The sequence below is a fragment of the Triturus cristatus genome, chromosome 12, assembly GCF_964204655.1.
Source record: "Triturus cristatus chromosome 12, aTriCri1.1, whole genome shotgun sequence".
NCBI lineage: Eukaryota > Metazoa > Chordata > Amphibia > Caudata > Salamandridae > Triturus > Triturus cristatus.
Genome location: NC_140595.1, coordinates 45,389,225 through 45,414,130, shown reverse-complemented (window position 1 = coordinate 45,414,130; position 24,906 = coordinate 45,389,225). Strand labels below are relative to the sequence as shown.

General features: G+C 47.2%; 1 protein-coding gene across 2 annotated transcripts in view; it reads left to right on the top strand.

The window, feature by feature from the left end:
• Window positions 1-24,906, top strand: part of KDM4B (lysine demethylase 4B) — a 350,269-nt gene that overhangs the window by 142,213 nt on the left and 183,150 nt on the right. For both annotated transcript variants that reach the window (XM_085637671.1, XM_085637670.1), the window contains exon 9: window positions 24,417-24,613. In XM_085637671.1, coding sequence (XP_085493797.1) covers window positions 24,417-24,613 — 197 coding nt within the window. The remainder of the gene's footprint in view (window positions 1-24,416; window positions 24,614-24,906) is intronic.

The following is a 24,906-nucleotide window of genomic DNA, read 5'->3' as shown; positions in this document are numbered from 1 at the left end:
TTACGCACTTTGAAAAAGTTTATTCCTTCACACTCCAATTCTGCTGTAAAAAACAGTAATTCAGGGCATGACGGCATCCAGACTGCACTATAGAAATGCCTTGTACCTGGGTCTCTGAGACATCCTTTTTTACTGCAAGTGGTCCAGAATTCGGCAGCCCGACCTCCCTTAATTGCCTCTCAAGGTCTCGTATTTTCCCACATTTTAAGGCTCTTCATTGGCTTCCAAAAAAACATCCTTTTCCAAACGTTAGTCCTTGACCACAAAGCACTGCATTCCACCGGAGCAGGCTATCTCGGGGGAAAGGATTAAAGAGTATGCCCCTTCTAGAAGTCACCGTTCTTCCACCAGCTGGCTGGCCAGACTCTCTAAGATCTGTTAAGTGAGAGTTCAAGCAGATCTTAATCTTAGCTCAGCTCGGTAGCCTGGAATAAACTTTCTATGGAGCTACGTACAACAGCTGAGACATTGGTCTTTAAGGAAAAACTAAAAACCTGAATGTTCCTATAGGAGTAGTTCCACTGTTTGCTTGTGCAAGTAACCTTGAAGGCAGCGCGTGGAGACACTGCGGAGTATCTGTGTGCTTTACAAATCATCAATCAATCAATCAATGGCATGGCTGCTCCTTATGCCTTTTTCTTGACCGTTTGTCTTCAAAGTCCAGATGTTCAGGTACGTTAAAGAAATCCAAGAAGTTGGAAGCATGGGTCCCCCCTCATCCCGCCATTGTCGCATGGCATCCTGTATACCCCCAATCCAAAGGAGTAGTTTCCTTCACTTTGAACTGATTCCGCATTTGATTCCATTGCGCCTCGACCTCCCTGGGCCATTGGCGACCCCTCTACAACTTCACAAATTTAAAAAGGCTGTGTACACAATATTTATAACTTCACCAGATCCCTCTGGCCTGCCTTTGGGCCCTAAGGATCTGAGATGCCGCTGGTGGATTCATCCCCGTTGCTGACTGTGCCACTCTACCTCGCTTCGAGGCCGGCCCCATCTCTGAGCCCAATTGTGTTGGCTCTAGCACCTGTGCAATATCAGATGCCACCTTTTGCACGTCATCATATGCCGTAACCCCAGGTCTCGTTGCTGGCCCCAACATCATTATGTCTGAACCATAGCCAATAGTTTTATCAGACTCAGTTTCCACCCCTCCTGAAGTCACAAAAGCCATGCCTCTTATTCAAACCCGGAAACCTCTTAGTCTTATACTGATGATGAGCCTTATGACAAAGAAAACACATTTTTGGACTTGCAGGATGCCAGTAGCCTGGATACCTCTCCAGACATTGGCCTTTCATCCCCTAACTCCACTATGGGAACAGAAGAGTCCTCCTCCTTCGCCACAGTGATTAGGAGGGTGGCAGAAGTTTTGCTCTTTCCCTGCCCACAACAGAGGGAAAAAATGAATGACCAGACCGAGGTGCTCAACCTGGAAAAGCCACTTACATCGCAACACCTCTCAGATGACTAGTTGTCCGTACTTCACTGAGAATTTGAGCTCTTAGTCAAGGCGGCCATGGAAAGGATACGGCATCAGAGATTGAGACTGGCCGTGACTCCCACCATTTTGTGGTGCTGATAAGGATGGAGGTCGCCATTATAGCCTCGATCTGCACATTATAAGCTTCTTCGTCCAGAAGGACAATTCCAAACTACTGACATTGGCCCAAATTCCTACTGCCTTGGACTTCTATCCTGATGTTTCAACCTTGAACTTTGGTTGTTGAGTTGCTCCAAGGCTTCTGGGCCTTATGGGCTCCTGCATCCTGCTCGTAGACCATTCCAGAAGGCCCATGCAGGCTCAGCAATTGGATCTGAAGTCTCTGTAGACTCTGCACCAAGGAGAACTACAAGTCCATCCAGGTTTCGGAGGAGACTAAGAAAAGCCTGTAGTGGTGACTGCTTGACTGCAATTAGACCAACTGCAGACCCCTCTCTAACCCTTTCAGAGTTAACAGTTGTGACAAATGCATTGTTGCTGGGTTGGGGAGACCACCTTTGAGAAGTCGAAATCCGAAGACTCTGGTCTCCGGCAGAAAGTAATCTCCACATCGAGTGATTCGCTGGCCATTGAGAGCGTTCTTCCCGCCCATCAAGGGGGAATGGGTGCAGATTCTCACGGATTAAAATACTGCCATGTGGTATTGCAGTAAACGGCAGATTGAGGTTGTGGGATCTCTGTAAATGGCTGAATGTTCAGGGCATTTCACTAATTTCTCAGCACCTGACAGGATCTTTAAACTCCAGGAAAGATTAATTCAGCCGCCATTACCTAGCAAATCACAAATGGTAGCTGCACTTGGAGGTGGTACAGGGCATCTTCAGGCATTGGAGACAACTCTGGTTCGATCTATAAGCCAGTGCAGAGAACTCTTCATGTCTAGAATTTGGGCACTGGAGTGCCCAAAGCAGTACTACCCTGGCGATGCCTTGTGTCTCAACTGGGGCTCAGGACTCGTGTATGTCTTTCCTCCCCTACCTCTAATGCCTAGAGTGCTGAAAAAGATCAAGCAACACTGGGCCCAAGTTACACTAGTCGTCCCAGACTGGGTGAGGTCTGGGCGAGGTCTGGGCCACTTAGTGACCTGAAGTCCAGTCTCATTCTACTGACTTGCTACCACCTACTTCTTAAGGTCATCTTTCATCTTTGGCATCTTCAACAAGTAAGGTCAAGAAATAATTCTCAAGTTCAATATCCTCAACGACAACATAGACCAACATCATTTTTCTAAGATGCATCCAAGTGCATTGTTGTTGATACCCACCCTGCCATCGTTAACCAAGCATTTCCCACCTGCAATCTCTACAGTGGTCACTGTTTTGGGTACAGCTTCCTTAAGGGCAAAACCTTTGCCGTCAACAACACTGGTAATAATCACATCAGCACTGCCTCTGACAGCTATTTCATCATTGCGACCACATTGCCAACTTCCATCATGTTTGGATGAGAATGTCCCCTGCACAGAGTACAATTGTTCCCCTATCCTGTGTGCCCAATTGTGACTATCTGGTATCCTGTTATTTTTTGTTGTTGCCCCAACCTGGTGTTTTTCTAGTATGCACGTCAATGCCTAACCCGGTCCTTTGACACAGGTGAGGTCTTGGACCTCGACATGTCCTAGTTTATTTGACAGTGGGCTCAGGCCCATGTTAGTGCATGGCTACGTGCAAGGTTTAGTATGTAGTGGTGTGACAAAATGCTGTTTTGTGAAGCAATAGTTGTGACCATATGTTTTTATCGGTCATGGCTCACTCGGGTAATGATCTGCTGTGTGTTGTGGTTTATCTCCCAATAGGGCAGAGGTCTTCAAACCGTGGGGCGTGCCCCCCCTGGGGGGGGGCCGTGGCAGTGTTCTCAGGGGGGCGCGAATGCCTCCGTAAGAAGTTGTAAATGAAACTAGCCTGGAAGCACAAATGTGTTCATTTGCTACGTTTCCAAGCTGTCTTCATTTACAAACAGCAGCTGAAGAGCAAGGCAGGGTCAAAGACACGATTACAAAGAACATCATTTCTTTAACTATTTTGTAATGTTTTTTCACTTGCTGATAACTGCAGATAAAATAACATGCATCGGAAATGAAAAATAATTAATATTTGAGACATCAATTTGTTAATGCAATCATTGCAGAGGTCTGTGTGAGGTCAAACAGTCACAGAATTGAATCCTGGTGAGCGCAGTGGGGAAATGGGAATGTATGTGCATATACAGTGTTACAGGTCCCATCCTCTAACATACAGCACTGTGAAAGTGAATATGTAAATCCGTATTTTAAAACTGTATACACAGTATAAGATAAGGTGCTGCAGAATGGTTTAGTCAGAGCTACAGGAATTAGGTGACAGGGCAGCACCAAATTATGTAGCTATGTTAACAAAACTATGCAAGAAGAAAATGCACATAATGCGGCATATTTTCAGACACTTCATTATTTTGTACTTTTTATAAATGATACTATTTGGGCAAATATTTTACCTCATTAGTGCCAGTTTACCAAATACAGAAATAAGCAGGGGAAAGGTGGCCAGTTAACCTTCGTGAAGGGCCTTCCACTATGTGGGAACACGGCGCCACATTTTAGTAACTTTTGATCCTTTGAGCTTTAAATATTTTTTTTCTAAAATCTGCAGCTTAAGCACCAGGTGATGGTTTATGTGGCAAATGTGGAAGATCCATAATTATGTGAAAACAGCCACAGAATCGTACAATTTAAGTGACTGTGGGTTTAGTGTTTATGATAAAACTACTTTCAAAGTATGTCTTTAGTAATAGGTAATCGGACTGTACCCAGTGCAAGCATTTCTAGAAGTATCCATTAAAATGATACTTTCCAGAATTTAACACCCTTGCGTCACTTGTTATCATGAAACTACTCCAATTAAGGTTTACACTGGGTCCCAAGCAGGCCTTACATTTGGTGATTAACCAATTGCACCCAATTACATTTCTTTCAGGTAGCAGGCACCTTGGTCGCTGTCACACCCTCAGCTTCACAACACGAGAGCCCCACACTCCGCTTTGCTCAGCTTTACCACTTTCGCTCGCCCCAGTCTTGCCATAAAGTTTTGGAGGGGGGCCAGACTTCAAAATATTTTCCTTAGGGGGGCTCAGAGCAAAAAAGTTTGTAGACCCCTGCAATAGGGTATGCAAGTGCTTACAGGCCCCAGAGGGGGGGGGGGGGGGGGGGGGGATATATATCTATCCAGTTTTGCTGCTTACTTTGCTCCCCAATCTCCGAGATACAAAAGCAGGCACGGACCACGATTCTGTGCAAATTAATTTATTTTTGCTAGTCGGCCATGACACGTTTCGGTCCCTCCTGGATCTTGATCATATACGCCTGGTGCATACATTGTGTGTAAGAGTGAAGCGAGCACTAGATAGGTGGCTTTCCCAGACATTGTAAGTCCATTCAGTTCTAACATTCGTGTATCAGGAGGGATGAGACCTAGATTCTGAAGTAGAGAAAGTGGAGACTGGATTCCCTTTAGAAATTCAATTTGGTCCACTTGCTGCATTGGGCTGTTGATTAGTCTGCCTGAGCACTACCATTTGGTAGATGGTGTGGGTCAAGGGTGGGACTGCAGGCTGTCCAGTGAGTGTAGAGTCCTTTAGGGAAACCATTTTTTTCTCTTTTCCTGATCACTGTTCAGAGTGGCTGTTGATAAGTTTCAGAAAACTCACACCTGTGTGTTTTTTGTTGGTGCTCCAATCTGGAGATGACCCTGCTGTGGAAAGCATCTCTCTTCCCAAAGTATGTATCTGGAACACAGCCAGGTTACAGACACCTGAAAAAGAACCCACCAAAATCGGTTATGGGAGTGCAGACAGAATTCCCAACCCCTGCCTGCTTTATCTTTATAAAAGGGGGAGCTGCTGACCCACTTGGTTTAGATTTACCTTGACAAAGAAGGGCGAACTCTGCACAGTACCCAGAAAACTGCTGTGCAGCTGGAGCTGTTTCCTGCTTGACAGGCAGCTTCCCATTGGAGGATATCACCCTAGGGTCTTACTTGGAAGAGCTTTCTCCGTCATGAAGTACCTGGAGGCTGACATGCCTGAGAAGTGCCATCCCTGCTGAAGTTGCTGCCTGCCTGGGCGAGCAGAAGCAGGTAATTCCTGAGTTGCGGGTACACCCAGAGAACCTTGTGAGAGAGAGCACCCAGCGACCAAATTGCTAAGGCAATCTCAGTTGTCGTATCTTTCCCCTGACGGAGGGACCAGACGCATCCTGCAGGCCTGACTGGTGGGAGAAAAGCACTCGCATTGCTGAAATTTACATGCTGGTACTAGGATTGTAAATCTGAGCACACAAACTCTGAACAAGATTGGCAGCCTGTGCATGAAACCTGCTGTACCATATGTTACATTTAGTTAGGGAAAGGTGGAAATGGGATCTTGAATCCTGGGGACAGTTGTATGCGTCTGTGAATATGCATACCTGCATACTGTAGTGTGTAGTCGTTCACTACTGAGTGCAACAAAGCACTTCAATTTTATAAACAACAAGCGTAGTGTTGGAAAATAAGTTATTGTGCTGCTGGGCCATTGTTGATTTCTGAACTTGATGGATCCCCACACTGCCTCCCTAAGAAGCCTGTCACTGCTTGCCGTCACTGCTACTGAACGTCAGGAGCCGAAGGGGTTATACTTGGCCCAGTTTTGCAGAGTTAAAGTCGAACGAACTCTAGGGACATTCAAGGTAAACAAGCTAAGCCACCAAGGCTGAGGCCCAGTCCCCCGCTTACCCTGTGGCCCCCAAATAGGTCTTTTAAATAGTCTGAATCTTCATCTGTGCATAGTGGAGAAGGTTACGTGATGATGCCAGGCATCTCATTTTTTTGAATTAGTCGATGCTTTCGGAAATGGCTTTGCAAGCAGAGGGACCTTATGATCTGAATATCCACAATGTATCTGGAGCAGGGGTCTTCAAATTGGGTAGCGGGCCCCGCCTTTTGGGGCCTCGAGTAATCCCAGGGGTGTGCCAGGCTCTGGCCAAAAGACTGTTGATGCTGATAACAGTGCCTTGTTTTAATCCGGTGGGGGAAATGAGTGTCATTAAGCCACTCTGTAATGGGCCATCACTAACCTCTCCTCACTTGTATCCTGGAAGTGAGGTGTCAAAAGGGAAGGGACTCCAAATATTGTTCAAATCCCCCACCCCACTTCTACTAATCACACTGTGGATACTTTTACATGTTTGTAAGACCTGCCTGATCAAAATTGTATGTTGGATTATGTATTTTATTGCATTTTTAGAACTACAGAACTTAACTGCAATGTGTAAAAGTCTAGACATATTTAAATTAGATTTAATAGAATAATTGAAAAATTCTGAAGAGGGGCGATTATTTATTTTTTCTTTTCTATTTGGGCCGTGGCACTACAAAGTTTGAAGATTACTGATCTGGAGAGTCCGATGAAGTGGTTTATGGATATTGGGAGCAATCCTCCTATAGGATTTCTTACTGTCTGAGGTGCCAGCAGATTCACAAGCACAGATAATTCAATTGCTAGTGAACTTCTTAAATTCCATGAAACAACTAGATGAAGATTTCTTCCACAGGAGACCTACATAATGCCTGAATCTTCTTCCACTGGCTTTTCCATCAGATTTGACCTTATGGCAAATTTAAACAGAATCTCTAGCAATCATCTGCATCCCCGGAGGCCTCCTTCAGATGAGATTGCAAATCAAGCTGCTGAACTTCTCAGGGTTTAAGTTGAGCCACGCAGTCAGATGCTGATAATGACAGTGAGCCAGAGAGGCTTGTAATGGCAATCAATAGGACAAAGGTTGGGATGGTTGTGTTCTGGCTGAACAACCTAGCCCAGAGTCCGCTCCCAGAAATACACCACCAGATAGATGACAGTTTCCACATGTTTGTCGACCGAGCAGTGCGAAAATGTATTCATCCTCTGAAGAAAAAACTTTTCCTATTTTATTTTAAAGTTATAAGTACACAGTGTTTGGCTACATCTGGGAAGGGCTGTCTTGCATGCGCAATCTAGCTACATGTTCCACTCTCATAATCAAGGTTAGAAAAGCAACACAAAGCACTGAATGAATGAATGGATATTTATTTATTTGTTGATTAATTAAAACCATTACAAGAAAGGACAAAAATAAATACAAACCAAACACATTACCTAATTGAACATTCCAGGATACAATACATAAAGTTGACCACAATCAATTAACTTTTTCCAGTTCGGGATAATTCAACATTATTATTTCATTTTTAAAATAGTTTACAGGACGTGGCCGTTTTCAGGGATAAAGTGCACGTGTGCCATTCGATAAAAATAATAAACAATATAAATAGAACATTTATCTAAAAGTAGTACTATAAAAGCAAACAATTAAAAAGTGCCATAAAGATAATTCATCATCACCTTAAGAACTGCAACATCATCATTTCACAGCCTTAACAAATTCAACATATACTTTGGGTGTCAACCTTACATAATTTCTTTTCCACTGTAAGTATAACAATTGGTGTTTTAATAAAGACGTGTGCACCACTTAGGCAAAATATTAATGCCGATCTACAAGTCCTAAGTCCCATTTCTTTAAAAATAGGTTTTAAAATTATTTTCCGTTCCTTCATCATTTTTGGGCATAGTGTTACCATATGCAGCAAGGTTTCGTCATACTGCCCATACAGCCGACAAATATTTGATGCCCATTTGGACTCCCATTTAGGGGTTCCATCTTTGGTTGGATAAATTCCAAACCTTAGTAACATAAATTTCTTCTTAATTAAGGGTTTTTGGTGATGAAAAAGTAAATAAGGTTGGGCCATCATTTTGTCGAAACAATTGGCAATAGACCAAAAGTGTTTTTTTTTTCTCAGCTCATATTTATCCGACAATTCTGACATCAAGGCGACGGTTGAATTAATTATTTTTTTATAATCCATTTTACTCCTTGTTTCGTCTTCCAATTTGGGACATTCGAATTTTAGGAGACACTCTGCTAAATAATCCTGCCAGCTTCTAGAGTATTCACTGGTCGAAATCTCGCTCCAACACATATTGGCCAGCGTGCCCTCCTTGGCTCGAGATAATGCCAATAGTGTTTTTACAAATGATGCTTTACGCACCAAGAGCTGTTTCCGTAAGCCAAATTCCAGTCTTAAATTGGCACATGAAATCTGCATAGGAATCCTAAAGACTGATTTATATGTCCTTGCAACTATGGCCTCCAATACTTTCACGTCTCTACCCTTAAAAATAATAGACCCATAGTCCAGGGAGGGAATAAGTTTTGCTTTCATGACTTTAAGTAGATGGTCATAATTGGGGCATACTAATTTATCTCTTAATTTTCGAAGTGCGAAGGCAAGTGAAGAACCTTTAGCCTCTAAGTTATTGAAGTGCTGTCTGAATGATAGTCGATCATCAAATGTAATTCCCAAATATTTATAAGTTTTTACACAGTCCACAGACAAACCATTAATACTCAAGTCCTTTACCCCAAGTTTGCCTTTTCCTAATAACATAATTTTTGTTTTTTTTATATTGATTGTTCACCCATTTTGGGTTACATATATATTAAAAGAATGTATTAATCTTTTTAGTCCTATCATAGTTTGGCTAAGTAAAATAGTATCATCAGCATACTGTAAGTATTTAATTTCTTTACCCATTACAGAAGGGGAATGTGAATTTACGTCATTAAAATGGGTTGGGAGATCAGACATAAATTAAAAAGACAAGGAGCGAGCACACATCCTTGTTTTAACCCAAGATTTGTCTCAAGGCGGTGGGTAGTATTACTACCATTGCCGATTTTGACCTGCACCCAGGTATTTGAGTACAATAATTTAATCATTTTTAAAAGAGTTTCTGATATACCCCAATTCCTTAGCTTTTTCCAAAGAATATTTCTGGGTACAGAATCAAACGCGGCTTTTAAGTCAATAAAACAATTGTACAATTTTTGTTTCCTACATATGGCTCTTTCTCCTAGTAAAGACAATAAAATCAAATTGGTAAGAGTCGATTCTCCCTTCCTAAATCCTGTCTGAAAGATTGGAATCAATTCTTCTTTTTCCGCCCAAGACTCCAACTCCTCTAACAGACAACTTGCGAATATTTTAGCATCTACGTCTGTGAGGGTAATTAAACGATAATTTGCAGGATTCTCCTGGGGCCCACTTTTGTAGATCGGCTGTATTATACTTCCCCTCCATGAATCCGGAATACAGCCTGTCTTACGAATTTCATTGAAGAGGACCGTTAATAACTCTGGCCAATACTCAATTTTGACTTTAAAAATATCGTTCGGCATTCCATTAGGGCCAGGGGCTCCATTTGATCTAATTTTAAGTAAAACTTACTTTGTCTACCGACCATAACTTAATATTCGTAGAGCCTGGTGTGTCCCTTACACCAAAGGGTCACACCCTTCAACTGGCTCCAATTTACATTTGTAGTCAAGACATTCAAACTCCTCTATCAGTTGGCTTAGGGAAGATAATTTATTATTAAAAAAAATGTATCCAGCTTAATTCATCTATATTGGCACTTGTATTTCTAAAATTTCCATTTTCTAAATTATTAATTATGCTCCAAAACATTCTCAGATCCTTAGATTTACATGCGTAGTGGAGTTTAGCCCATGACTCTTCATAATACAATTGTTTAGCCCTCAAGATTTAATTCTTGTAACCCCTCTTTAAATTTCTGATTTTAAGCGATGTTGTGGAGTAGCAAGATCCCTTTGCTTTTCTATATACTGATCTTATTGATTTATTAAGAGACCGTTTCAGATATAATAAACGATGGGAAAACCAACCTGGGTTCCTAGGATTCAAAATTCCACCCCCAGGTCGTCCCCTATTGGGGAATTTATTCAATAGGGATTCACATAAGGTGGGCCAAAGGGCAATCATCGAGGTTCCGTCAGAGTATTTGACCCGCGCATTAAGGATTAGAAGAGAGAGAAAGTCAATAATATCTTTCTCTGTTTTCTCATTCCATATTAACCTTTTTAAATTAAAAGCGACCGGGGCCGTTCTTAATATTTTAGTCTCTGGTAAATACTCGAAGGGTAAATTGATCGTAATAACTTGCGGATTATGGTCGCTCTCAATCCTTGGCACAACCTCATAGCTTTGAACTTGTTCTGCGAGTTTATCGGACAATATCGTATAGTCAATTATGAAAAGACAGTCTGCTTTATTGAATGTTGGAAAATGCTCCCTATCATACAACATCGTTAAATTGTATTTAATAAATTCACAATTAGACCATTGGGATAACAGATCTGAGTGGGTTTCCCGGTTTTTATACGATAAAAGATAAGTATTAAAATCTCCCGAGATGATCATCTGAGCATCCCTATGATCATAATATAGCACTTTCACCATCTCCCATAACTCAATAAGTTGAAGTGATCGCACCTTTTTTTCCGAACTTAAATAAACATTTAAAATGATCAACGATTGACTGGCTATTAATTTAACACATTGAATACATTTGACTTGAAGGTCTATTTCATAGTGTTCAACATTAAGATTTAAAGAAACATATATTGAAAGTCCCCCACTTGGTCGACCATATGAAGCTTCCCTACACGCTGCATTCAAATATTCGTACTAGCCGATCAGCGGCGTGCTGGCCAAATTCCACGTTTCTTGCAGAAGTAACATATCAAACAAATTTAAAAAACTTACAACATTTACATCTTCTACAAGAGTATTAAAGCCATTTGTATTCCAAGAGCAAATTCTGACTGCTGTTGGTGCATTGAATGAAGTACCCCGACAAATTCTGACTGATGTTGGTGCATTGAATGAAGTACCCCAACATCAATTAGTCTTTGCTGAATTTTTTCCAGATAGAATAGCCGGAAGCCAACTTCAGTCATCAGCTGCCGCATGAACCCCTTTTTTTTTTTTTAATAAACTTTTTATTAACATTAAATCCGCAGCAGTTACAACAGTCACGATCACATAGCAGTCTGGGAATTATATGCGAGACAAGTAGGGGCACAATACAAAATTAGTATCACTTCAAGGATAATTTCGCTTAGAGCCCAACCCGACACACCTCGCCCTACTGACCACCCATCGGCCCGTTCACGTCCCGGGGGTTCAACTCCACATAGCGTATAATTAAGTGTTTCCCAGGATTCAGGACCTTCCCTCAATATCCAAGTCATCCAGTAGAGCCTGTCTCTCTCGTCGGAGTTCCACCGTGGGAGATATACATAGGTCCCCCCGATATTTATTCCACCGGCCCCATTTCTGGTCCCACTTTTTGGGGCACCCTCTACCTTTATAGACCGTTTTCTCAGCCACCATCAAGAAATCCATATTTTTGGCCCAGGCACTCAAGGACGGCAAAGCCGCCACCCCCCATTTCTGGGCAATATTTCTTTTAGCTAGGACCCAACCCACCGCCGCCCACTCCTGCTCCGCCTGGGTAAAGTCCGAGTCCTCCCACACATTCAGGAGACAGAGCTGAAGGGAGGGGACCACCGATTTCCCTGTGGCCCGCGCCATCTGGCGGGAGACTTCTATCCAATAGTGTTGCACGTAGGGGCAGGCCCACAAAATATGGATAAACGTGCCTATGTGAGAACAATTACGGATACAAAGCTTGTTGGGACGCCGACCCAGTTTGTGCAAGAGGACCGCATCAAAATAAACACGGTGTAAAACCTTGAGTTGGACCAGGCGGAGCCGCATTGATATTGCCACCTCCCGAGGGGAGGCCAGCGCGTCTCGCCAAACCTCGTCCCGACATCTCGCCCGTCTCCAACTCCCACCGAGCCCGTAGGGTCCCCATCGGGTCAACGCGGTTGTTAATCAACTTTTTGTAAGTTAGGGAAATCGCCTTTCGGTCCATGGGGTCGAGCAGCAATCTATCTTCTAGGGGCGAGTAGTTTGGAAGGGGAGTCCCAGCGGGCAGGGCACTGTCGAGTGTGTGGCTGATTTGCAAGTAACGGAACTGCTCTGAGGGGGCTAGTTGGTATTTAAGCTGCAGCTCAGGGAATGTCGCCTTCCTGCCTTGTATCTATACGTCCCCCACTGTAGAGATGCCAATGAGGTCTCATTTATCGAACCCTGCATAAGTGCTCAAGTGTCCCAAGACAGTCCGGCTCCCATAACAGAGTGGCCTTAGTCAACCGCCCGTTCCACCCCGTTCGCTTCTGGCCGTGGGTCCCGTAAGATTTAGTTTCTTCGGATTTGAGTATAGTGCCCTGTTGTATCCCCCCTTACCCATGAGCCAACGGTCGGTTCGGAAGCTAGGGTCATCCTGTGTCCCGAACACCCACTGGTTGATCGCGATCAGTTGAGAGGCCTGGTAGTAGAGGCGGAGGTCCAGCAGGGCAATCCCCCCATCATACCAGCCCATCGTTAATTTCTGCATTGCGATACGCGGCGTTCCGGTGTCCCACAGCAATCCCCGCAGCGTTGCATCAATTTTTAGGAAATAAGCTTCCGGGACCGGGATAGGAGTATTCTGGAGGGCATAGAGGAAATGGGGGAGCGCTAACAAAGGACTGCCCGGCCCAGGAGTGTAATGGGCAATGTTTTCCAATGGACCACATCAGATTTGAACCCCTGCAGGGGGCCATCTAAGTTGCGTTCATAGAATACTGTGGCATCCATGGTTATGAAAACTCCTAGATATTGGAAGCCCTGTAGTGCTACCGGTATGGAATATCCCCTGGGGCTAGGCGGCGGATCACCCTGGAGTGGGTACAGCTGGGATTTGGACCAGTTGATCTGGTTCCCAGAGTGGGCCCCAAATATATGAAAGATATGGAGTACCCTTCGTAGCGATCGCGCGGGAGAGGCTAAGTATAGTAAAACGTCATCCGCGTACAGCGATATGCGGTCTTCATGATCAGCTGTCCACTTGAGGCCCCGAATTTCGGGGTCATTACGGATCCAGACCGCTAGGGGCTCCAGCGCCAGGGCAAACAGGAGCGGTGACAGGGGGCAGCCCTGCCGAGTGCCACGGCCCAAGGGGAAGGAAGCCGAGCGGTGGTTATTGACCGACACACAGGCCGTAGGTCTAGTGTAAAGCAGTTGGATCCATCCCATCAACCGAGGGCCCACTCCCACCCGGGCCAAAACAGCAAACAGGTACTCCCACGCAACTGTGTCAAACGCCATCTTGGCATCTAGCGCTAGTAACAGCGCATCTTCTTGAATTGTCGCTGCTCAACCCAGGGCGCCATGGACTCGACGCAAATTCCGGGCAGCGTTACGGCCCGGCATGAAACCCGACTGGTCGGGGTGGATAAGGGCCGAGAGGTACGGAAGCAGACGGTTGGCCAATATCTTAGCCAGAATTTTGGCCTCCACTGCGATCAGGGAAATGGGCCTGTATGATGCACATTCGTCCGCTGGTTTGCCGGGTTTGCGGACTACCACTATCATGGCCATGCGGATTTCAGCTGGAAGAGTGCCGGTCTCATAGCATTCTTTATAGAGATTTAACAGGTGAGGCGCCACCATCAGCGACATGCTTTTCATGAGTTCTATCGGGATCCCATTAGGACCCATAGCCTTCCCCGACTGTGTGTCTCGGATGGCTGTCTGGACCTCCTCGAGCGAGATGTCCGATTCCAGCGCCTCCCGGTCAGGCTGGGAGAGACATTGCACCTCAATGGTTGCGAGGAGGTCTGATGCCCAGCCGGCCTGCGAGGCCTGCGGCGGGGTATATATACGTTCATAATACGCCGCAAAGGCCTCGGCTATCTTTTGAGGGTCAGCGATCAGTGTCGCGTCCGGCCCCTTGATCGCACCCACCCATCGCGCCGCCATTTCCCTACGCTCTAACCATGCCAGCATTTTCCCTGTGCGTTCTCCCAGCTCATAAATTCTATGTTGCGTGGCGAGGGATCGGCGACTGGCCTCCTCATAGAGCAGCTGTTTATAGTCACGTCGTTTCACTTCTAGTAAGTGTGGGGCGTCGTGGGCCGGAGTATTTGCGGTTCCCTGCTCGAGTTGAAGTATCTCTGCTTCGAGCTCTGTAACCCGGCGTCGCCGTTCATTTTTGTGTCCAACCAGCAATGACACTGCTCTCCCTTTAATAACTGCCCCGTAGGCCCCCCACAGGGTCACCGCTGAATCCACCGACCCTTCGTTTTCCTTAAAGTAGCAATCAGTATCTATGTGTCGCAGAGAAGCCCTAATGTGCGGGATCTTCAGCAACCACGGCTGAATCCGGATAGGGCCCGGTTGACGATCCCGCCTGGCCCCAAAGGAGGCAATGACCGGAGAATGATCGGAAATTCCCCTTGCCAGGCCCGAGGAGTCAGTGAAGTTATGGATATCTTGTGCGAGCGTAAACAGGTAGTCCACCCGCGAGCGACTGCCGTGCGCTCCGGAGAGAAAAGTGTACAGCGTGTCTCGGGGGTGCAACCACCTCCAAACATCCACCAAGCCGAATGCATCCACAAACTTACTCAGTGGCGAGCCCATCTGCCCACCCGCACGGGGTGGGGCGCGGTCCACCGTATCGTCCATCATCAGGTTAAAGTTGCCGCCCATGATCACCGCGCCCTCCGACAGGGTGGGCAGAATCTTGCCAACATCCGCCAAGGTCTGACGCTGCAGACCTGGTGGTGCATATACCGAGATCAGGTTAAGGGTCTTCCCTTCCCACCGTCCCGAACAGATTACATATCTACCCTGAGGCTCAGTGTAAGTTGTTTGAATCACATAGGGGCAGCCCTTTCTCAGGAGAATTCCCAACCCTCTCGAACCCGAGGTAAAGTCCGAATGGGCAACCATGCGGTATCCCTTTTGGTCCAGGGCGTGACAGGCATTGCCAATCAGGTGTGTCTCTTGGAGCAACACCACGTCAGTACGATGGCGGTGTATGTAGTGCTGCACTATGCTCCGCTTAATTTTATCACCCAGTCCGTTAACGTTCCAGGTCATTAGGCTAAGTCTCTGAGCCATTGTTGATTGACAGCAGTATCCTCATTCCTACGCAGCCAGGATGCGCCCCAGATATGGGTACCATAGCCTTCAACCACAGTGACAACCCCCGCTGACCCCCACCCGTTCTAAGTGTGGTGGAAAGGAGCCCTGATCTCGAACGATGATCCGTCCATGCCCCATGCTGACAAAAGGTGCCGTGCCAAGCTGCTGCAGAAAAACGGTGCAAAACCTCCCCCCCGCTAACTACCACCCCACAACAAACCCACCCCTCCCTGCTACCCTGCCGGACGGGGCTAGAACCCCCCCCCCCCCCCCCCCCAACTCGCAGAGTGCCTGTCGCCCCCCCAGTAACATTAAGAGGAAACGTGCGCTGCCCCACTCCCGACATAGCGGCCAACATCACCCCAAGCCCCCTCTCGCTACCCCAAACCCTACTCACACTAGGCCGGAAAAGAGTCTCTGGGAGTTCATCTGGAGAGTCCGGGCCCCCCGCCACCCAGTAGTCCATCAACGCATCGAGAGGAGTGGCTCGAATCACCCAGGCGTCGACCGGGAAAGATCCGCCGGCAGTCAAATCAGGGGAGCAGCTTAAGGCCCACCACCGTAACAATTATAAAAGGCCACCCGCCACCCCAGGGATAGCAGTCCCCCCCCCCCCCCCCCCCCCCCCCCTCAAACAGCCAGAGTGGGAGCCCCGGGCCCCCCCGAGGGATCCAGGCCATCTTACCAGCGTCCATAGTCAATGTTCCTCCCCCGGGCCCGGGGCCCCAGAATCAGAACGTGATGGGGAGCGCCTCTGTAGACGCCAGTCCACAGTCGAATCTGCTGCCGATGGTTTCTTCTTCCTCCGACTGTCCATGGTGCGCCACCCCTCTAGCCAGTCCCAGGCATCCTCCGGACGCAGGAAGAACCAGGATTTGCCCTCAGCCTCCACCCGGAGCTTGGCCGGGAACAACATTGCATATTTGACCTCGTTCTCACGGAGTGCCTTCTTCACTTCCAGAAAGCTCCGTCTTTGCTTCTGGACTCGCAAGGTAAAGTCTGGAAAGAACGTGATGTTACTGTTCTCCACGGTGACGGGCGGCGCCGCCCTCGCCGCCTGAAGGATGACATCGCGGTCCCGGAAATTAAACACTCTGGCAAGGATGGGTCTAGGGGGGGCCCCGGGCCGTGGCCGACCCCCCGGCACCCGATGGGCCCTCTCGATAGTAAAGCACTTGGAGAGTCCCCGCGGTTGTAAATGATTGAGGATCAGATCTTCAACATAGAGGTCGACCGCTTGCCCCTCCGCCCGTTCCGGAACACCAATAATGCGCACATTGTTCCGTCTCATTCTACCTTCGTAGTCATCCAGCTGTCGGGCAAACCCCTCCTGGGAGGCGCGCAGGTCTTGGACCTCTCGCTTGAGGCGGTCGGTTTCGGTTGACAGTTCCTTCGTGATAGTTTCCACAGTCCCCACCCGGTCGGCGATCTTCCGCACATCCTCTCGAATCAGGCCAACGTCAGTGGCCACAGTGTCAATTCGCTGCTCGAGGGACGTCTTGACAGCCTGTATTGCATCCAGCAGGTCTTTATTCGATGGGCCAGGCTTATCACCGGGGGCGCGGTCGGCATCTCAGCCCTTTCGCCACTCGGCTGCTGGTGCCAGGCAAACTTATCCAGCCGAGCCTGTGTCGTTGTTTTACCCGTCCGCCCGGGCGGCATGACTACCCTGAGGGGGGCACACCCCAGCTAGAGGGCCCAGCCGCTATTCCCCGCCGCCTGCGGTGGAATCCTTCACCCAGCCTGTCGGTTTTCGCTGGCTGCGCCCTCGTCGCCAGCGCCCACCACCTGCAGTCGGGGCCCCGCCAGCGATCGTGGAGACGGCCAGTCGCAAACCACCACGATCCCCGTTGCACCACCGCGGGGCGAGGACGCTTCCACCAGGGGACCCCACTATCCGAGTCCGGCGACGCAGTTCAAATGGCAGCTCAGGGATCCATCTACTCGGCCGGGCGGCATCTCATCCGTCCCAATTCGTTCGTCAATGAATCCCACCAAACGGCCCAGGTCCGCTCCGTCGTAGTCACGGGATGCCGGGGATCCCTCGGTAGGTCCTGGCACTCATTCTTGGGCGAGCATGTGGCCCCCCAGCATGCGATCCTCTTGCTCTCCACGCTAGCAACACCAGCAGGGGGGGGTCGACCCCACCCCGAGCGCTGCAGATCACCCGTGAGCCTCGAAGTCAATCTGGCCCAAGAACCCCCGCAGGGCCCACAGTCCGGTCTATACCGAGTCAGGGACCGGCCTCCGACATGGCTCTCCACATGCAGAACGCGTCACTCCAGCACCGCTTCCAGCGCCATTGCCGAGGCCTCGCCCCTATCAGCCACCCGGCCACCAGCCAGTCACTGCTGAAAGCACTGCCACGCCCTCGTCCCCGGCGTCAGGAGCCGGAGGGGCAGATATGGTAGTTTCCCCCACGTTGCGGGCCGGAATCGTGGCTCCACAGGCGCCGCCGCCACTGCGGGCACTTCACCTGCTGCGGCACTTCGCAGGCGTCCTCCGCTGCAGCACCGGCTCTCGGACCACACTTCCTCCAGGGACTACAAAATCTCCGGGTGGTTGGAGGGCACCTCAAGACCTGCCCCCGGGACACTCTGGGCGTCGCCGCACTTGCCGCTCCGCTTCTCCCACTGCTAGGCCGCAGCCCCGGCCCCTCGTAGAGGTCGCGACCGGGCTGGCCCAGGTATTCAGCCGCTCGGCAGCTCACGGAGAGCGGAGCCCGGAGATTGCCCCACCTCCGATCTCCTCCAAACTTCGCAGGCAGGTCCACGGGGGTCCCAGGGCCACCAAAACCCTTGTTTTGCACGGGTTAGGGCCGCTGGGCACGTATTTCACGGATAGTATCGGGAGTGGCGCTGCAGAGCTTCGCTACTGCGCGGCCACTCCCGATGGCAGCTCGCATGAACCCCTTTTGATTCCTCACACACACGTGACCCTGGCTGACAGCTTTTAATTTTAATGCCACCTAGCCTATTTAGGGCTGAAGATGGACCTGAAGCTCCTTTCAATACTCTAAATTGGTTAACAACGGTTTGTTTTGGAGACTCCTTTTTCACTATGGGTATTAGTGGGGTCGGGTATTGCAGACCGTGTAGTCTCCATACTTTAATCCCCCAACTTTCGAAGTTGTTAGAATTCGCTAATATTTTCTTTACAATATCATCCTTTAGCCAAGTCGTGATGGTTGTCTCCCTATTACCACCATCTATCTTAAACTCTACAGAATCCAGGTCTTCGGTTGCAACATCCTTAAGATCAGGAGTTGCTTTTAGTAATTTCAGAATGTTCCCTCTATTCAAGATATCATGTGAACCGCGAGTCGGAATATGTTAATGTTAATGTTAATGTCATTTATAGAGCGCAACAAATACCCGGAGGTGTCCTGGCGCTTCTTGATTCTCTAAGACTGGCAGGAAACAATAAAAGGAGGCAGACTACTCTTTGGAAAAGAGACACGTTTTTAATTCCTTACGAAAGGGTAAAAGCTCGGTGAAAGATCTCAAATGGCGAGGTAATTCATTCCAAGCTTTCGCTGTACCATAGATAAAACTTTTGCCTCCCCAACGGGCTTTCTTTATACGAGGCACCCAAACCAGGTTGGCCTCTTCAGAGCGCAAGTGTCTGCCTGGAACGTACCGGCGCAGTCTTTGCTGTAGAAACTCTGGACCTATGCCATGTAAGGCCTTAAAGGCCAGGCATAGTACTTTAAATTGTACACGGCTTTTAACTGGAAGCCAGTGTAAAGCTTTCCTCTCTTTGGATACGGAACAGGGAATAGAAGAGTCCATAAGTAATCTAACTGCTGCATTTTGCAGTATCTGCAGTTTTTTTAATCCTTTTAGTTGCATATTCAGGTAGAGTCCATTACAGTAATCCAATCTAGACATTACCGTGGCACCAACTACAATTTGTCTACTGTCCTTAGGCAATAAGGGCAGGACTTTTCTCAGCATTTTAATGGTATAGCTGATTTTAGAGGCTAGTGCATTTACTTGCGGTCCTAAGGTCAATTTATCATCCAGTATGATCCCCAGGTTCTTAACCTTTCTAGTTGGCACAGGGGCTTTCCCCATTTGGTCTGGCCACCAGGAAGGAGTCCAAAAGCTGGTGTTATTCCCAAACAATATGACTTCAGTTTTCTCTGAGTTTAGTTTGAGACAATTGTTTGCCATCCAGTTGTCTACTGCTAGCATACACTCTTGAAAACGACCTTCCACATCAGCCTCGCACTCCGGTGTCAGAGATACCACAATTTGAGTGTCGTCGGCATATGATGTGAGGCCGAAACCAAAGGTGTCTATAATTGGGGCCAGTGCACTAACATAAATATTAAAAAGAGTCGGACTAAGTGAGTCCGAGAGGGGGCAGAACACCACTTTTCGATTTTCAGCTAGCAGTTTGGGTGATTCAATATTACTCCTAAGCCCTGAATCCGATCTAACCATATTCCCAGCAGACACCAACAGGGAACTATCCTGCAATTTGGGGGATTCAATATTCCTCCTAAGCCCTGGACCGGATCGATCAGTATTACTCCTAAACCCTGAATCCGATCGATCCATATTCCCAGCAGTCCCCAACAGGGGATTATCCGGTCGATTTAAACGATCAGGCTGCCCTGGCTTGGATTGAACCAGAATACTGGGACCCTCAACCTGTTCATTCTTGTTAGGATGCGAAGGAGGGGGATTTATTAATTTTCCATGAGGTAGCTTTTGGTCATGTACACAGGGCTGTATTCTCGGACTAATCTGGTCCCTGTGCGTAAGGGAAAGGTTTACAATTGTTTCAATGGCCATATGTTGCTCACCTTTTGAGACTACTCCTTCATCTCTAGACCAAACGGACTCTATTACTTTTGGATAGGTGTGTATATTATTATTAGACCCTATTAATTCTTGAACTGGGATAATCTCATTCTGGAAAAAGTTTTCAGTACCCTGATAAGAGTGTGAATCTTGCATAGGCTTATCTCGCCCTACCTGGTTCTCTCGGATTGACAGTATCTGGGTTTTAGACCCCACATTTAGAATAGGCTCTTCCTTTATCCCTTCACTTCCAGCTTTACTGCATGGCTCAACCTTTCTATTGGCTTGAGGTGCAGTCGAAGGTGTAAAAATTGGGAAGAGAGCTGCGGGACCAGAATTCAAGTTTAATGGGCCGCCATTGTTTGCAACCCCATTAGTTATTTTTTTATCCCGTGCTGCCTTGTTATGTGTTTTTCTCTATCTTTTCCTCGCCCTTTTTGATAATACTTCAGGTACTCCTGTTACTTCGGTGACCGTAGTTACTATTGAGCTACTATTATTTGCCTCCAGATTTATCTTTAAATTAGGGGAGTGTAATGCCTCTAAGGGTACCTCAATATTACCTGCTACGGATCCGGGGGGCCCACTTTTAACACTAGCCTTCCGCGAAGGCGAAAGTTTTAGGACCAGAGGATTTTTTTCTATGGTTCCAATTTTTCTTATATCATCACTCGTCCCAACTTCCCTACCGGATAATAGTTTTACTTCGTGGACCATAGAACTAACAATTGATGGCAGATCAGAGATTTTATCGATCAGTTGGGCACACGTGCAGGAAATTAACTGATTTTCTTTATCAGCTTGAACTTTAGAAATCAGCTAAGTTAATTGAAACAGCTTCACGTCAATTCCTACAACGTGAGTTGCTAAAGTATTTAAAATATCTACCTGAATGTCTAACTTGTCAGAGTGGAAATTAAGGGCTTTTGTTATAGAATCCATAGTATTAAGCATACAATCCCATACTCCACACTCAGAATTACTAACATTATTTTCCAAGGTATCTGATTTTACCTGAAAATTTCCATGAAACTTTGTTAGAAAAGATAAATCTGCCGAGTTAAAAGACTTACATTTCTCATTAATATCCAACTTAACCTTATTGTTCCTATTAGCCACATCTGGAATCAATACGGACTTATTGATACACAAGCTATTTTCCAAAATTATACTGGATTTATCCAAATTAATAGGACGAGCCTCCCCAGTTAAGTAAAGATGTTCAATCGGACTTAATACTAAATCATCTCCGCCACCCTTATTAAGTGGCTTAAATACATTATAATCAGCCTCTACGGCCACATCACTGACGTTATGATTCGAACCCTAAGAGATTTCGATTACCGAACATAAAACAGTTCCACTCTCTGTGGATCTTTTGTTCGACTCTTCTGTTCCTAAATTTTGTTGGTTCACCATCACACATAGATCAGTAGGCTGCTCAATTAGCTGATCCACCATATTATCACGGTGAATTTGTGCTTGTGCTTGCAGCCTTCCAGTATACACTGGTAAATTTTTCGACAGGATAAGCGCTGGTTCTTGTGTATCTTTAATTGACTTTGGAAGCTTTTCCTTAGGGCTACTCATTTCCAATGCCTTAAATTGACCCGAAAAAACTTTAGGATCTTTCAATGGAGATAAATGGCCTACAGTTAGGTTCGAAACCAGGGACACCGGCTCATCCCGGGGCCTTGGTAGAGACGAGGCAGATTTGAGCTCAATATCTTCACCCAATTGAGCACTATTTAAACATGGTGACGATACAAGAGAAGTAAGTGAAGATGATCTGCAATCGACACCAGAGTTGCCATTATCCTTCTTATTTTGAGTTCTATTTTTCTTTTGAGTGTGGTACTTGAAAAAGTAACTCTTAATTGACAGTTGAGCGTCAATGTTGGCAATCTTCTGAATCTTCCCTGGGACTACGGGGGATAAAGGTGGTACGCTCAGCTAATTCAGTCAAGCAGTCCCTTGATGTAGTAACCCTCTCATTTTTTTTCATCCGATTTTGACTGTGTCCCCTCTTTGCTTAATGCATCAGGATTGTGACGCTGTTTTAACTTCGGCAGAGCACCGCGTTGGCGTCCGGATCTCATCGTTAACCAGCACCTTGATGTGACTTCAGCAAATTTCAATGACGTAATAAGAGATGATTAAGTTATGATTAAATTATACCAATGACGTCTAGGGGGTCCTCACACCTCCCAAACAGGACCCGTTGACCCTTTGTTGATCTTTGTTGCTCTTTTTTTTTTTTTTTTTTCCCCCCCCTGTCCTCTTATACTTTGGGGGTTGCCCTTCACCAGCACCTCTACTTTTAACACCACTACAGCTCACCTCCCAGGCCTGTCTGCCCCAAGTCCTGCGCCGAGCTAAGCTCCGAAGACACCTCAAGCCACCCAGACCTCCAGCCGCAAAGGTAGAATAGCGGGGGGAGGTACAGTAACGGCAATGCGGCGGTAGCAGTCATGCACAGGGTTAGTGGCAGCAGCCGTCAGGGAAAGGCCGGAAAAGACCGCAGCAGCGAAAGCGGTAATGGCAGCTGTGGCGGGGCAGATCGTTGATTGACGTAGCAGCAACACAGCAAAAGGGCACAACACAGGATCACCCGGCCGCCCAGATCAATGCGCTCAACCAGGCTGGGGAGTCCTGAGTCCTGGGTCGCAGGAGGAAAGCGGAGGGAAGGAGAAGCCCGGGAGTCAACTGCCTTATCCCTTGCTTCACCACACCTGCTCCGCCTGCCACTGACAGAGGGGCAGTCCTTCGCTTTTCGGGAAAGAAGCCTTTTTGCGGCTCCGGCCGCTAGAGCAGAGCAGGCTTTCACTCCGGCCGCTGCCGGGTGTTTTTATGATCCTTTATCGCGGCACCAGCCGCTGCAAGAGACTTTTGCAGCTAATCAGCTGGGTGATGCCGGGAAAACAATGGGTTTGGGCTCCTCCTCACGGCCCTCGGCCCGCCACCGTCCACCTCAGGCCTCAGACCTGCCCCTCAAGTATCAAGGGGGTGAGGTACTTTGGAGCCCTTAAAGCCCTTAAAGCCTTGGTTCACGAGCGGCGGACCACTGACCGCAGAGAATGTCGGCTGGCGTTTTGCTCGGTTTTTCGCTCCTGCTCCGGCGACGTCGACCCTCTGCTGCACTCTAGCGGCAGCCAGTGGTGTCTGCCCCATGATGTTTGCTAAATCATGTCAAAATAGTCAATTCAGCTGCAGCGGTGGTATAGAAATCCGGCAGCTCCTTGTGTTGTCCCCAGAGTCTCCTGCAACTAGATGTTTGTAAATGTTGGCGCTGGTATGGATGGTGAGGGAAGTGGGCTGCTCAAAGTCTGGTGTAGCTGCATCTGTCTTGACATTTGATGGTGGGAGGAATCTATTTACTTTGGGGTCTTCCTTTCAGCAGTCTACCATACTGCGCTGCCGTACTGAGCAGCAGGTACATTTTTTGGGCTAGTGTCTCTGCCAAAAGTGACAAACTCCATAAAGCGCCTGGTTGGGTTTAGCTTCCAGGCCAGATGCTATCTCCTAAAATACGAATAGCTGTGTCTTTCTCATAGTAACCCTAAAGATCTTGCCTAGTTCATTTTGATAACCTGCAGAATCATTGTTTTAATTAGAAAGCAGTAATGTTGTCTTTCAAAGGATGGATCATCTGTTGACCACTGTGGTGGACTCGCCACAGCAAGGATTGCTAGCGTCCTATTGATGGTCTCGTGTATATCAGGCTGAAGACTGAAGCTCGCCACCCCAGAGACTTCATGCTCTTCCACCAGGGCTAAAGCCGCTTCACTTGTTTTCCAGAGGCATGTGCAATTTGAACACATTTGTTGGGCATTAGTTTAGGCTACCCACTGTACCTACCTTTTGTAAGCATTACCCCACAAAGGCTGCAGAGAAAAGCTTTTTAAGCCCCCCTTATCCCCCCTCTTAATTCAGATGCACATTCATTTTAATGATGTGCTTAACTTACTCTGCCAAACACACTACATTGTGTCGGTTGTTATTGATTTATGGCTATTCTGCAGTATTGGGTGGAAAAACATTTTCTGGTGGATCTCATGCTTCTGTGGTTTGGGGGTGTGGAAAATGTACACTTCTAATTCCGTCACTGAACTACAAATCTACTTTCGCATGTTCCTTTTTCAGTGTACCTGTCGCAAAGACATGGTTAAGATCTCCATGGATGTATTTGTGAGGGTTCTTCAGCCAGATCGTTATGAACTTTGGAAACAAGGCAAGGACATCGCCCCCCTGGATCATCTAAAGCCCACCGCTGTTAGCTGCTCTCTTTTGGAGAAATGGAACTCAAACAAGGCAGCACTGAAGGCCAAGCTAGCCCGCAGGTAACTGATATGCCCTTTTCTAACCTAATATTTTTTTATTTTGGGGGGGTTAGGAGTGTAGTGTGGGTAGATGCATAGAGCTGACTTTTTGGGAATGATGGTATCTCAAATTTTTTTTTTAGTACACCCGTGCAGCTGAAATGATAGGATAAGGAGTGTATGGGTAAGGGGTACTGACGGGTCTGAAGAGTGATCCATTTAACTGACATTGGAGGGTGCCACAATTCCTCCTTGGCTGTTCGTAAATGCTACCCTTTCGTTTTTTTATGCCGTATTGATGTATTTCTTATTGT